Source organism: Gymnoscopelus braueri (assembly GCF_963280865.1).
Source record: "Gymnoscopelus braueri genome assembly, chromosome: 2".
Lineage (NCBI taxonomy): Eukaryota > Metazoa > Chordata > Actinopteri > Myctophiformes > Myctophidae > Gymnoscopelus > Gymnoscopelus braueri.
This window is the reverse complement of record NC_137604.1, coordinates 37,395,543-37,409,151: the sequence shown is the minus strand read 5'-3', so window position 1 is coordinate 37,409,151 and position 13,609 is coordinate 37,395,543. Positions and strand designations below refer to the sequence as shown.

The following is a 13,609-nucleotide window of genomic DNA, read 5'->3' as shown; positions in this document are numbered from 1 at the left end:
ACATTGCTTATCATTAGGGCATGCTCCCTGACGGAGATTTGCACTCTACTGAGTGCACCGTTCTGCCTTTGTTTTACTTCAGTGATCAATGTCTTCTGGATGCCTGTTCCCCACCCTTCACACAGCTGCTCAGTCTATGTCGAATCTCACTGTGCTTCAGGTGATGTGTGTACTAGTGTCGATTGTCATTAGTGCAGATCCAGTTAAGAGTAGCGTACCTTTCGTAGGTCATACTGCAGCTGCAGCAGGATCTCTTCCAGCTGGTTGACTTTGCCAGTGAGCAGGGCAGGAGCAGCCTCTCTGCAGGAGAGGACAGTAGGGGAGAGGAGGGGAAAGGAGAAGGCAGGGCAGGGGACGAGAGGATTCAATATCAAGGTATGAAAATATAATGTGGCTTTCAAAAAATGTAAGGTAACATCATTTTCCAAAATCATGTACAGCCCTAGTTCTCATGTAGGTAATGTAGAGCCCTACGGTTGTACTGTAGTATCCAATAGTACCATATACAGTGGTTGTACTACTGTACCATACAGATGTAGTAGTCTCACGTAGCCGTATCGGAGATCTCAAACATAGGCCCACTGCTTTAAAAACCAATCCTGATACCATTCCAATATGAAGGACCTAATATATTAACATTTTGTTTTTGCATTTCTAGATTGCTTCTACCCAGTTTTAGCCCTTTCATTGAATTTAGATGTCACCAGGTGTATTGATAGACGGAGATCTCTGCTCGTCTGCTTATGCAAGACTAGAGACATAGCAGCACTGTAGCTTACTTTATAGAATCATACAGTTAACAGTATCCTATAGTTGCAGTACTCTACCTGGCCTCCAGGGTGCTCTCTGTAGCAGCCATCCGTCGACTGAGCTCCTGGGAGAGCTCTATAGCCTGCTGCACCTGTTCAGCTTCCGACATGGAGCACAATGATGCCTGGTCAGCTGGAGAAACAGAAATACGTGTGTCAGGGGATTGGAGCCAGACACCTTTTGATCAATAGCCCAATCATCTAACCTTCAAGTTACCACCACCCCATTTTTTATAACAGCCAACTGAACAGCCAAATGAAAACAGCCTACTGCTCAAAGCAACATCTTATAAGACAAAGATAGATGGCAAAGTTGCACGGCTCTTGTATGACAGAACAATTACTCAGATTAATAGACGTACAATTGAACCACACAGTCAAAGTAGAATTGTTAGCTGAGGATCTGCTAAAGAGAAAGGAAATGTGAGGTAGGTAGGTCAAAGGAGTGAAAAGGAGTGAAAAATGTCCATCATAACAAGCCATGTTAACTTAGTTCTACTTTTGATATTTGTTAAAATGTAACAGTGAAGCCAAATGCAAATTTCCACACTAAACGGTTCAATTCTAAAATATCTTGCTATGATAGACATTTGTTTTCAGAGGGAAAGAGAACTGCAGCAGCCAACCAGCATGCAGGTACAGTTGGACCTATAGTCTAGATTTGTAGAAAGAGATGAGGCAAGGCAGTAGAGCTTGAGAAGCAAAAAGGTAGTTAAAGGAAGGAAAATGTACAAGAGTGGGAGTTTGCTGGTCAATGCTGTCAGTTTATATTAAAAAAACAGAATAAAATTACTTTATAAGTGATACATACAGTATATCATTCATCAATACATTCATTCTTTTAAAAGGTTAGTTTTGATTCAACTCCACTTAATAAAAAAATATTTGGTTCAGTTTTGTTTTATTAGTAAGTCCTGGGAGAGTGAAATGCAGGTGGAATATATTAGAGAAAAATAAAGCAATTTTCAGAAACAGAAGAGTATCAATTTGATTTGGTGCGTCCAGTCACCTCCTTGTGTGCCTTTGTTTTTATGACTGGCCTTCTTGTCTAGGTCCATGCCTGAGAATAGACAGCAGACAAACAGTTTTCAGACACACATTCAGCTGGATTCATATACTGCACCGAGACCATATTAGAATAAATAAATAGGCAGGAGGTTTTAGTTATGTAAAAACAGACTTTCTTTTCCTCTTTTCTTTTTCTTAGAAGAAATCATTTCTGATTTCAATGTATGGTTAATTCAATAATTGCACTATGACATTGACTACAGATGACAACTTATTTACAACAGCAACTGATGAATGGTGGAAAAAGAGATTAGACAAACTTGGCTTTCTTCAGGCACACAATCAATCTAAAAGCCTTTATGTGTAGCACATGGAGTCAAAAACAAGACAAAAACACAAAGATTAATGGTATTTGGCCATTTGGGATCGTTTACCAGAAAGTACGTTTCGTTCTGGACACAAACAGTAAAGTGCAGTTTAATAAAACAGCAGTTTAATAAAACAGCAGTTTGTTCCGTGTATACAAAAATACAGCTCAGCTGCTAGGACGGATGTTAGAATGAGTGACAGAGGCAATGTTGTAAATCACAGAACTCGCTAGTAAATAAATAAAAGGGTAATTTTACTCCAGATTGTAAGATTAGCTACATAAAAACATAATCTGTTGTTGACGCTTGGAGTTTACATACTTACAAACAAGTGACTCCAATATAACATACGCAATGTTTGTGAAATATTTTAGAAGACTGATAGCAGACTCTAAAAAATTAAGATACTTCCTAAAAGAACATTACCCGTAACCACCAACTCCATGTCTTTCACCACTGTACAAAATTAAACATTCTACAGTAGAACACAAATGCTTTTTGATGGAAGTCCTTGACCAGGATGTCAGAATCCACATAAAACAAAATGCCCTCCTGAAAATCCACCACAACCCCACCCTGGGATCAATATTCCAACTGGCTCCATCATCAGTGGCTATTGTAACTATGGTAATACGGGTTAATAGGGTCACCACGCAGAGTTTAGAGGTTAAAAGGCAAGTGAAATTGATTTAACATGGTTATGACCAGTCGCTCTGGGTCCTGGTCTAAGCCAGCTACAGCACAGCACAGCAGGACCGAATTGATTACCTTCCAGATAGAGAGCATACGACAACTCTGAATGACAAGAAAAAGAGAGAGAGAGAGAGAGGAAGGGAAGGGAAAAAAGGCAGATGGAATGAGAGAGAAAGAGAGGTTATGAGCAGAAGATCTGTGCGACTGGTATCACGTATCCACTTAGAAAGCCAGCAGCTTAGAAAGGAAATTGGGGTTAAGCTCCTAGCCAAAGGCCAGCCCCTGCATCTGGGATATTCTCCAGCATGATGAAGGGAGGTGATGCGACTCTCGGATGAACAATAAGATGACAGAACTCAAATTGAAAAACGTGGATGAGGGGGAGCAGATAGATTGGAGTCTTGAAAGAAAGACTGCTTTCTTAGAGGCCTAACTGATTTATTGTGGACTAGGAGGGGTTCTCAGCTCATCCCAAATTGGCACTTGCGCTGTTGCTTGGCTTTTGAATTTGTTGACATTCATTTAAGACCTTTGGCTGGCTGAGTCTCTTAGCTCAAGTAACTGGAGCAACATAAGTAGATATGGTTAACACTTGCTCAGTTACACACTCAGTTACACTTGCTCAGTTACACTGAGCATGTGTACTGTAGTACAGTACGTGTGTCAAGTGTACGTGTGTATATTGTGAGCTTGCACATTTCAAAGAAAACTTTGAAAACTTTAAAGCTGTGAAGATTTTCATCTGTGCTCAAAATAGGGATGCCAGGATGAAAGAGGTTATGCCTAATTTGTCCTTCTGTGAAACAGTCATGCGACACACAATGTTTTACAACACTGTGTGTAGGAGAACAGGAAGTCTACAAAAACATGTAGGCATAACTGAGGAAGGACAACAGTCTGTCAAATAAATGCTAACAACCGTGCCCCGTGACTCAGACACCACAACTCATAAGGTTAAGTGGTTTTCTGATGGACTGAAGGACAGCATCTTAAAAACCCAAACTGTTACTTTAATGGCATGCACACTGAGAGCTGGTCTGAGGCTGTAGCTGTGAACATCCAAACTATAATTACACCACTCCCTGTCTCTTTCCATTTCTCTCTTCTCCATTACTCCCCCTCTTGCTGTGTCTCTCTCACTCTCTCTACCTTTCTCTCTCCCTTTTTCTCGCTCCTGATTAGTGCGCTCTGGGTTTTAATTGACACTCAAGACTCGTGTGAATGCTCGCTGACATCAGTAAATCTCACACAGAGGTGATTATTACAACAGAAAACCCAAACCCAAGGGAGGTGAGACAGAGAGATAGGGAGAGAGAGAGGTGGAGAGAGGGAGAGAAAGAGAGAGGGCTGAGAACAGAGAAGAATGTAAGAACAGAACGTGAGAGAGGGTGTGAGAGTCTTGATTTCAATTATCGTGATATAATTCATCGCTGCTGTTGACAACATGATTGTGGTCAATAATTACTTTTGAGGACAAGAAAAGTGTATGATTTCACAAAATGTATTTGTGAAACCAAGTACCATGTTAAAAGTACCAAAGCTTGTTTTAATTGGTATTGGCTCTATGGAATCGGATTCAAAAAGCTCACAGCGTCAACTCCCTTCCGAAGCATCCAGGGTAATGACTGCCAGTGTACTAGATTGTTTGCACTTGGCTTAGCAACGTAGCCCAGAGAGACAAACAGCCAGTGGTCGGTAAACAAAGCTAGCCATTACAACCCACACGCCAGCTACTACACCAGTCTGCAGTCCCAGTTCAACAATATTTGACAGAATTACAAAAAAAAATCTCCAGCATTTTCTGCTTTATTTGACAGTGAGCAGAGAGATAGGAAAGGCAGAAGAGAGTGAGGGGATGACATGCAGCAAAGGGCCACTGGTCAGATTCTAACCGGGGCCAGCTGTGGGAAGAACTTTAGCCTTCTGGTAAGTGCTCTACAAGGAGAGCCATCACAGCTTTTATTAAGTGAGTCCACACAACAGCACGTGTGCTGTTGACAATGACACAAGACACTAGATCTGTACCTTCTGACATTCCTAAAAGGAAATACAAAATGTCAAGGACTCCCATACATAATAGCAGACAGGCATTGGACTGTAAACATGCTTTTGACACGTGAATGCATTAAGTGACAGAGTGCTGAATGTACACAGTAAGTGATATGTTTAGTCTACAATGTCTTTCCCCCTAGAATAGTATATGAGGTCCTATTGTTCTTGCACAATGAGCACCTGGACTGTGAGAGCTGACAAAAAAAACAAAACATTTATTGTACGTGACAAACAAAGTTATTCTGTTAAGGTATAGTCCCATTTGTGAAAGTGGAAATTAAATGACTTTAGCCTGGAAACCAGACGAATCTGCCGGAGAGAAAAAATGAAATAAATAAAAATAGCTCTGTAGTGATATTGGTCTGGCCATGCCAGGATAAAATGACTTTGCACAGACCTTTACACAACTGAGGTGGGGAGAGAGATTTTTATACACTCATTAGGCTCACTTCAAATCAATGATGATATGAGATAGTGGTTCAATGAGTGATTCAGGTCTCGCTAAAGGACACTTCAACAAGACCCATGAATGTTGATGGGGATAGATCATGTGACCTTTTCATTGAAGGACACGCTCTCCAACCGCTACCTGCACGTTACCGTTTCTGAAATTAAGAATGAAAGTGAAAATATTGAGGCGGCAGTAGCTGGGTCGGTAGAGAGGCTGCTTGGGAATCAAACACAATCGTTCACAGGTTCACACCACCCGGTCCACCCAGTCTATGTGTCGAAGTGTGCCGGAGCAAGACGCTTAACCCCATAGTTCTCCTGGAGGAGACGTTCTGTCAGCCCCATGTTCATGACTGCCATCAAATACAGGATGACAGCCTATAAATCGCTAGAACCACGCGTCACTGCTCTGACTGAGTGACTGAGTCACTGCTCTGACTGTGGTTAAAAGGCCAAAGTCGCATCTTTTTACACTGCTGTACACCAACCATCATCTGCTGTTACAACTATGGTGAATGCAACCTGATTTTACACAGTGTCTGCATGCCAAACATATTTTTGTAGAGTGATCTACATTAATGGTGTATGTCTATTGTATCATGTCTTGTAATTATGCTGTAACTTATTCACATTCTTCATATTCAGTATAAAGGGCTTTTCAGACAGGGAACGCCTGCGTTCTTGCTTGCATCCGCAGGGTCACACTGTGCTCCTTGTGTGAATAGACGTGTTTTAGCGCATCGCATAATGCGTGAGATGAGCACGAACACGACAGTTTCACGGGAGTTCGCCCGCTTATCGCACCGCCTGTCAGATTCCCCTACTGTACCAACAACAACTGTACTGTATAGTACAGTATACAGTATTATCTGAAAGCACACACTGTAAAATCCCTAGTGTTAATTCAAGTACCTTTATCTGAGTTAAATGATAATTGTGCTATGCAGTGGTGGCATTTTTGCATGCATGTTGTGTAGAGTGATATGCGTTGTCTTACACTGCTCCTTTGTATAACTTTAGTACACCCACTCTCTTTGTGTTTCTCTCTCTCTCCGTTTACAATATTTACCACTAGGGGCAGACATGCTCCAGCATTCTTTCCTGGCTCAGTCAGAGAAAACCTAATTATTATCAACTGTTACAGTAACAATTGCCTGTCAGCGTAGAGTCAATTCAACCTCTGATGCAGTTCTATCTCTCGGGGCAAGAGAACAGACTGGTTTTAAAATCAGATACTGCCATAAGCCAACAGGTCAAATACTGGTCATGGGACCGCACCAGCCACTTTGTCACAGTAGCCAATCACAATTTGGAGGTCCTATTCTGACAGAATTTTTGTTGACTGATAAAATAAATAAATATATATATAAATGGTCAAATAATTGGTGAACAACATCCTACATTGTATCTCTCCATACAAAGTAGTTTTAATGCTGTCAATCAGTATCAATGCAATCCATTTATTCTGCATTATTTTAATTGTGAAGATCATATGGTGACCTCTTTCCCAAAAACATCATTACCAGTTATTGTATGACCAAAGTACTAAAGACACCTACAATCCTTTTAAGATATCATTACATGTTGTTGTTTTTTGTCAAAAGGACATGACAAATATATCATTTTAACTAATTTTGGAACAGAACTCTCTATTTACAGTAGACCTTGCCAATCCCTGTAGGTCAAAGGGAAGTCAGAACAGGAAACCATTTTGTGAAAATGACATGGGTACAAGTCACACACACCTATCTTCACCAGAACCACAACTTGCTGTCCTTGCTGCTCATAACCTTTACACATAGCAATCCCCTCAGACACTCTCAGAATGTGGTAGAGAGGCTGTAAATTGCCTGAGACAAAGTGTGTGTATGTGTGCGTGTCAGGGAGATAGGCTGCAATTAAGACGCTGAGGTGGCATCAAGCCATTTCCCAAAGTGCTTCCTTGGTGCGCTCACAAAGTGATAATAGCTTCAATTTCTCATTTCCCGAAATACACACGCATTCTCTTTCTCTTAGCTTCTAATTATCACCTAGAGGTAGGAGTAGCCTCCTCTCTCTTCACAGGCAGAGAACAGTAAAGACTTGTATTGGGTCAAGATGACCGGGGGGTCAGCCAGCTTAAAAAGAATGCAGAGGAAGTACTCGACCAAATGACTTTGTTGAAGATTAAATAGCACATTCAAAAGGACCGTCAATAACCGTCTTATCCAGTACATTATACAAAACAGCTCCCATCCAAGCAGCAAAGGGTGGATATAGTATATCAGATAAGCAGGTGGCTGCACTATACAGTATGCCAAACATAAAAACACAGAGAGCTAAAGAATAATCTGCACTTAATGCCAGACAGTATCACCCATGGTGCACAGACAGTCATTCAGCAGGTTGAGATCTTAAGCCATACCTTCAAACGCCCTCGCAGCGTCCAACAGGTGAGTCCAGTCCAAATGGGAGGAGGGACTTGGGAGGGTCATCAGCCCAGCCTCTGCCATCTTGGATCGCTCTGCCAGTGAACTGTCAGAGAAACACAGCTCATCTGAAGAAGGAAAAGACACTTGGTCAGTTACCTGCACAATGCCTTAAGTCAAGTTTATATTTTGAAATCTAACTAGAGGAGGATAAGCCCCTTGTGATGCAGCATCTCGTTTTCGAGGGGGTCCTCAGTTAATGGAAATGTGAGTAAAGTGACTTAAAGCAAACTTAAAATAATCCCGACTGACAGTCACTCCTGCTCTTTGCATTATCTTTCTAGGACCACAGGAATATTGTCTGGGGATTAATGGTTTGACATTGGTCAATGTTTGCATTTGCAGTATTCCACAGAGGATGAGTGCATGAGCTAAATGCCTGACAATAGAATGTAAATCAAAGAGTACTGTGAAATTAAATGTATTTTTTCTTTTAATAAAATCCTGTCATTGTACAACTGTACAATTATAGTTAAGTAAACAGACACATCACAAAATATAATGGACATGTTTCCATTATATGCAATATGTGATACAGCTACTGAGATGAGATCTGAGCTACAGTACAAACACATCTGGACATGTCTTCAGATCAATATTGGACCCAACTGTGTCATTAAAGACATTTCTGAGAAACTCCATTCTAGGCCTGCCTGGACCCATCTTGAGCTAAAAATGAGAATTCCAACCCTGCTGACATCACTTGATCCTTTATTATTGTCACCGTTCCTGCACACTAAACCTTCAAATCCAAAGAATAATCAAGATACTGAGGGAATTTATCCTAATCTTCACTGAATGGTGTGCACTGAATGGGAAAATATTACATTGGCAATATATGTCTGCCCCAGTGTCACCACCATAAGTTCCTGTGCGGTTATTGTGTTTGGAGATTCTGAATCTGATTTCCAAGTAGCAGGTCCCGGAGTGTAAACGGTACTCGAATGTGTCATGAAGTGATCCTTATGTAAATAAAGATGAAAGTGGTTTGGTTTCTGGACATCCTATAACAAGAGTTGACATACTACTGCCAGCAGCCTCATTTCTACAGACAGCTATTGATATGATTTGATGTTTGGCATTTGACATAGGGACATTAACTGACCTTCTCATCCAGGCAGACTTACAATGAGCCATTAGAAAAGTTAGTTTCGGTGTCTTTCTCAAGGGCACTTCAACAGGACACACTGCTATTGCAGAGATTAGACAGGACATCCTGTCAACTGAAATTCACTTAATCTTTTCTTTGTCTTTGTTTCTGCCAAAAAATAACCGGACCCAACAATCATACCCTCACACAGCCGGCTTGATGCCAGGGACCAGTGCTACCTTCCGCCTGCTATAGAGAAACTCCTTATTATACAGGCAGCCTAACAGGAGATTTCCAAACTCAGACACACAATTAACCTGAGCTAAAAAGGGCAACAGCATCTGGGGAACAGATTACAGTATGTCTGGGGGGTGGGGTTGCGGGGGTTAAGGAGAGTTGAGGGGGGAGAGAGGACAGATTCCCGTACAGCAGAGGTGGGCAGCCACCTCTCTTTGATCAGGCGATCAGATTGGGCTACTGAGTTGATCAAAAACAACCATTATTGTTTTATGTGCATAGAACATTTCTCCCCAGATAGCCTGAAGTGATCTTAATTTATTATTCATATGAAATGATTGACTCGTTCTTTTATTATTAAATTATTGACTAATCCTATGCTTGTATTAACCTAATAAGCAGCCTATAAGTCAACTTAGAAGCAATGGTGTTTTACACTGTCTGACACGCCAGGCTTGGAATATGGCCAAGTGATCATGTGCCATGTGCCTGCTGTACAGCTACTAGTGCTTTAGTCTTAGCATGCCTTACAATCAGACAGCAGACAATGTATTAAGCAACTTAGTAAAATCCTAGGTGTTAATTTAACTCGGCTAAACGGACCGTTACGGGTAAATTTATACACAGTCAATTAACACTGAGGATTTCAGTGTGAACCATCAGTTGAATGAGAATACTGAATCCCATGCAGGGAGGGTGCACTCACTCTTTCGCAGTGGAGCCCATAGGCGAAGGCTCGTGCGGGGGGGCAGGGTGCTGTGGTAGGGTGCAGCATTGCTGAACAGGATGTCACTGGGCAGCGCCTGGTCCAGCAGAGAGGTACGAGAGCTGACCAGGGACAGCGTTCTCCTATAGCTGCTGCACAGACTCTCGTCCGACAGCGTCCGGTAGATCGTCCGCCGCGGGGATGCCGGTAAAACGCCTGAGACGCAGCTCAGATTCTAACAGGGGAGAAAGACATGGTGCTCCATTAATAATTAAAACTCACATCTAAACGAGAGGTTACAATGTTCTTAAGGAAAGGACAAGACAAACATAAGACAAGGAATATGAAACAAGGGGGGTGGAGATGGATGGAGAAAGAAAAGATGGATGACCCTTAGATAAGAATTTGAACCACTTTCAATGCCTTTCAAATCGCCCTTTTCCCTCTGTCTCAGGAATATTGTTTTACATCTATTGTCATGGACTCTTTAACCCTTGCATTGCATCCCTTGCTGGCTGCTTGTAATGTTTCTGTTCTAGGAATTTAAGCTCATTCTAGGTTCACACTGTATGCCATTTTGAATAATAGCCTCAGCTAAAAGCTAAACTGTAAAGTGTACATTTGTACACTCCCAGTTAAATGAACACTCAGGATTTGATGTGCTGCAACCATACTCTGGATCGCACTACTCTCAAACAGACAGAGCTAGAGCCTTGTGAATAACAAATATGTATAAAGTACATATACTATAGTGTGCAGCATATAAAGTACATACTGAGTATACAGTATATGTACAGGGTAGCACACTTTCTTTCTTTCGTTATACATCATACAGTATGTCTCCATGAATTCAAATGTGAAGTCCCTGTAAAATGTGTGTCAGTATGTACTTTGTACTGTGAAACTCAAGGAAGTTGTCTCTGCAAAAAAGGAAAGACAAGCTCCTCTTCTGGTGACTGGATTTAGCCATTAGAGGGATTCTGACTCTCAATCTAGCCACACTTTGCCTCGTTTCCAACACAGGAAACATTAACATGTTCATCAGTACTAAGACAACATCTTCCCTAGCCGTTGATTATCCAAAGCAAGCTGTTAACTCAGAATGTTTGTTTAGTCCATATGCTATGACAGCTGCTATCTCACTCAAGCTCACTTCTCTAACCTTTAAGCCTGATTTATACTTAGTCACACCTCATACGATGGTGTTCTGTGTCAAAAATAGAAGATCTACAATCTCACGGCACATTGCGAGCCTACCACAGCCCCATTTTCACATCATGCTGTATGTGGCCTCCTGGACATGGTCACATTGTTTAAGCACACAAGATGTCAGCCATGTTAAAGAGGATACAAATGACCTTTAACTTGCGTTTGTCAGCGAATGTGTCATCCCTGTCGAGCTGCCCTAGAGCAAGGCACTGAACCCGTACGTGCTCAAGGGTTGGATTGCTACTGGCTGACCGCTACTGGCCGCTACTATGTAGTGATGTGTGTGAGTTCTGCATGTGCATCTCAGATGGAGAGATATGCAAGATAATTGCCTTGTAGATGCTTAAGTCCACGAAGAAAAAAGAAAAGAAAATGTGTGTATGGTTGTCACGATATGCATTAAGCCTTGGCAGCGAACTGGCCATCTGCCGTCCGTTCTCATTCCAAACCTGTGCTATGCTCGTCATGCTGTAGAGCAGTGATGACTGTGCTGTATGCAAATTGTGTTATGAATTTAGACTGACATGTAGCCTGTAGTCTATATGTGATGAATGTAGTCCTAAATCAGCATGTAGTTGTCATCTCCTCCCGCCAACAGACCCTAGCAATTTGGAAATCCGCACCTGCATGGAACAATTACTTGCTGTCCGGATGGAGGTATTAAGGCATATTATTAAAGATAATGCGCTCTGGTTGGCTGGCTGTTTCTCATTCTCGCGTTATAAGTGCCATAATATACATTTGTTGCACCTAACAAAGCCAGCACCTGAATCATCATAGTGATTTCACTAAATCTCTCCCACATCTCTCTTTCTTATTTTGAAACGCTGATTTTCTCCAGTTTTCTTTTAATAACACGGGCTAGGAAGGTCGGACGGCGACAAGCCTCCAACGCATCCACTACCATTTCCGTCGGCCTTACCGTTCGGCCGCTAGGGGCAGTTGAATTTTTTTTGCTTTTACGGAACCCGAGGCTCGGCTCGGCCCGACTAATTAGCATACACTTTCGTTCCGGCCTGAAAGCGTCACGTCGGGTCGGGTAGGGTCGGGTTCTGTCTCAGGAATATTGTTTTACATATTGTCATGGACTCTTTAACCCTTGCATTGCATCTCTAGTCTTCAGACTACGGCGGAAGATTAAGCATTTTATACTCCAGTTGTATTACAATGTCAAACAAAAGCAGCGATATTTTCTTTTAAAAATTAGGGTAGCAAATTATTTTTTATCCCCATTTTCTCTGAATTTAGTCGTTATTACAATTAATTCCTCCACACACACATTTTCTGTGTTGTCACTGCTGTTGCATCCTGCCAGTGAGGAGCCCCCACCGGGAGGACGTATAGAGCCTTTGTCCTACTCCTCCCGCCCCACAAACTCCCTGCTGACAGGTGCCGCCCCAGCCCGTAGGAGTACATGCAATGACCAAGATATCACCCTCCCCGGCCGGCTTCCCTCCCCCGAACACGGGCCAATTTTGTTCGCAACTTCGCATAGACGCTCGACAAAGCTGGATGTACCACGGTGGATTTGAACCCACAACCTCAGTGGTAGTGGGCAGACCTTTATTCCATTATAAATGCAATTCTGCACATTCCCCATTGCACATTCACTGTAGCTACTATCTTGCTTTCTTATTTTATTTCATACAGTTTTGTAATATTCTTATAGTGTGTATATTATGCATATTATATGCACAGTGTTGCGAACGATGTCCCCCCAACATTTTGCTGCTTGTAACTATATGAGTGACAAATCAACAACTTCATTCTTGCTATTTTTGAAAATGGAGATTTATTTTAAGATTTCGCCCATAATGAAGAAAATGTTGACATTTCTTTTGAAAGATTTCGCCCATAATGAGAATATGGAAGTCAGTTTGAAAGTGGTTAGGTCTATCTGTGGGTTTTATACATATTTAAACAATGAAATGTATTAAAAAGAGCTTGTGACTAAATAATGACTACATTGGATCCAGTGGAACACAGGTTGTAACGGGTATGGACATAAAAAGGTTTCCACCCAACAGTGACGATATCCAACCGCAGTAGAACTGCAGGTAAAGGGAGTGGACAGCAGGAGGAGGAGAGACGGAGCTGCAGGCTCACCTTCCCACGGTCTCCCGGCCCAAGGGAGCTGTCGACCAGCATCATCTTCAGAATGGCCTCCCTGCTTTGGCCTGGCTGGAGCTGGAGATGGAACTGGCTGTCTGAACCCAGCAACGCTTGCAGTCTGGAGGCCATGGAAGCCCCATGGAGGGAGAGAGAATAGAGAGAGAGAGAGAGAGAGAGAGAGAGAGAGAGAGAGAGAGAAATTTTAAGGGGTTGGGCAGAAGAGGAAGATGGATGGAGATGGGGGAGAGGGGGGAATAGGGGGTTGTGGGAGTAGTAAAAGACGAGAAGAGAGAGATGGGGGGAGTTAAAATGGACGAGGAGTATAGAGAAGAGGAAGAGGTGGTGAGGCAGACAGATGAAGGTTGTAGGAGAGAGAAAGGGGGGAGGGTATAGAGGAAAGCATGCAA

The 13,609-nt window shown here is 42.2% G+C and overlaps 1 protein-coding gene across 4 annotated transcripts in view; it reads right to left on the bottom strand.

Annotated features, from left to right (window-relative positions):
- The window catches only part of sipa1l2 (signal-induced proliferation-associated 1 like 2), a 94,513-nt gene that overhangs the window by 5,572 nt on the left and 75,332 nt on the right, over window positions 1-13,609 (bottom strand). For 3 of the 4 annotated variants that reach the window (XM_080415133.1, XM_080415134.1, XM_080415135.1), the window contains 6 exons: window positions 13,197-13,320; window positions 9,882-10,116; window positions 7,785-7,916; window positions 1,819-1,869; window positions 828-942; window positions 219-300 (listed from right to left, as the gene is read on the bottom strand). In XM_080415133.1, coding sequence (XP_080271259.1) covers window positions 219-300; window positions 828-942; window positions 1,819-1,869; window positions 7,785-7,916; window positions 9,882-10,116; window positions 13,197-13,320 — 739 coding nt within the window. The remainder of the gene's footprint in view (window positions 1-218; window positions 301-827; window positions 943-1,818; window positions 1,870-7,784; window positions 7,917-9,881; window positions 10,117-13,196; window positions 13,321-13,609) is intronic. The other variant, XM_080415136.1, reaches the window with a different exon arrangement.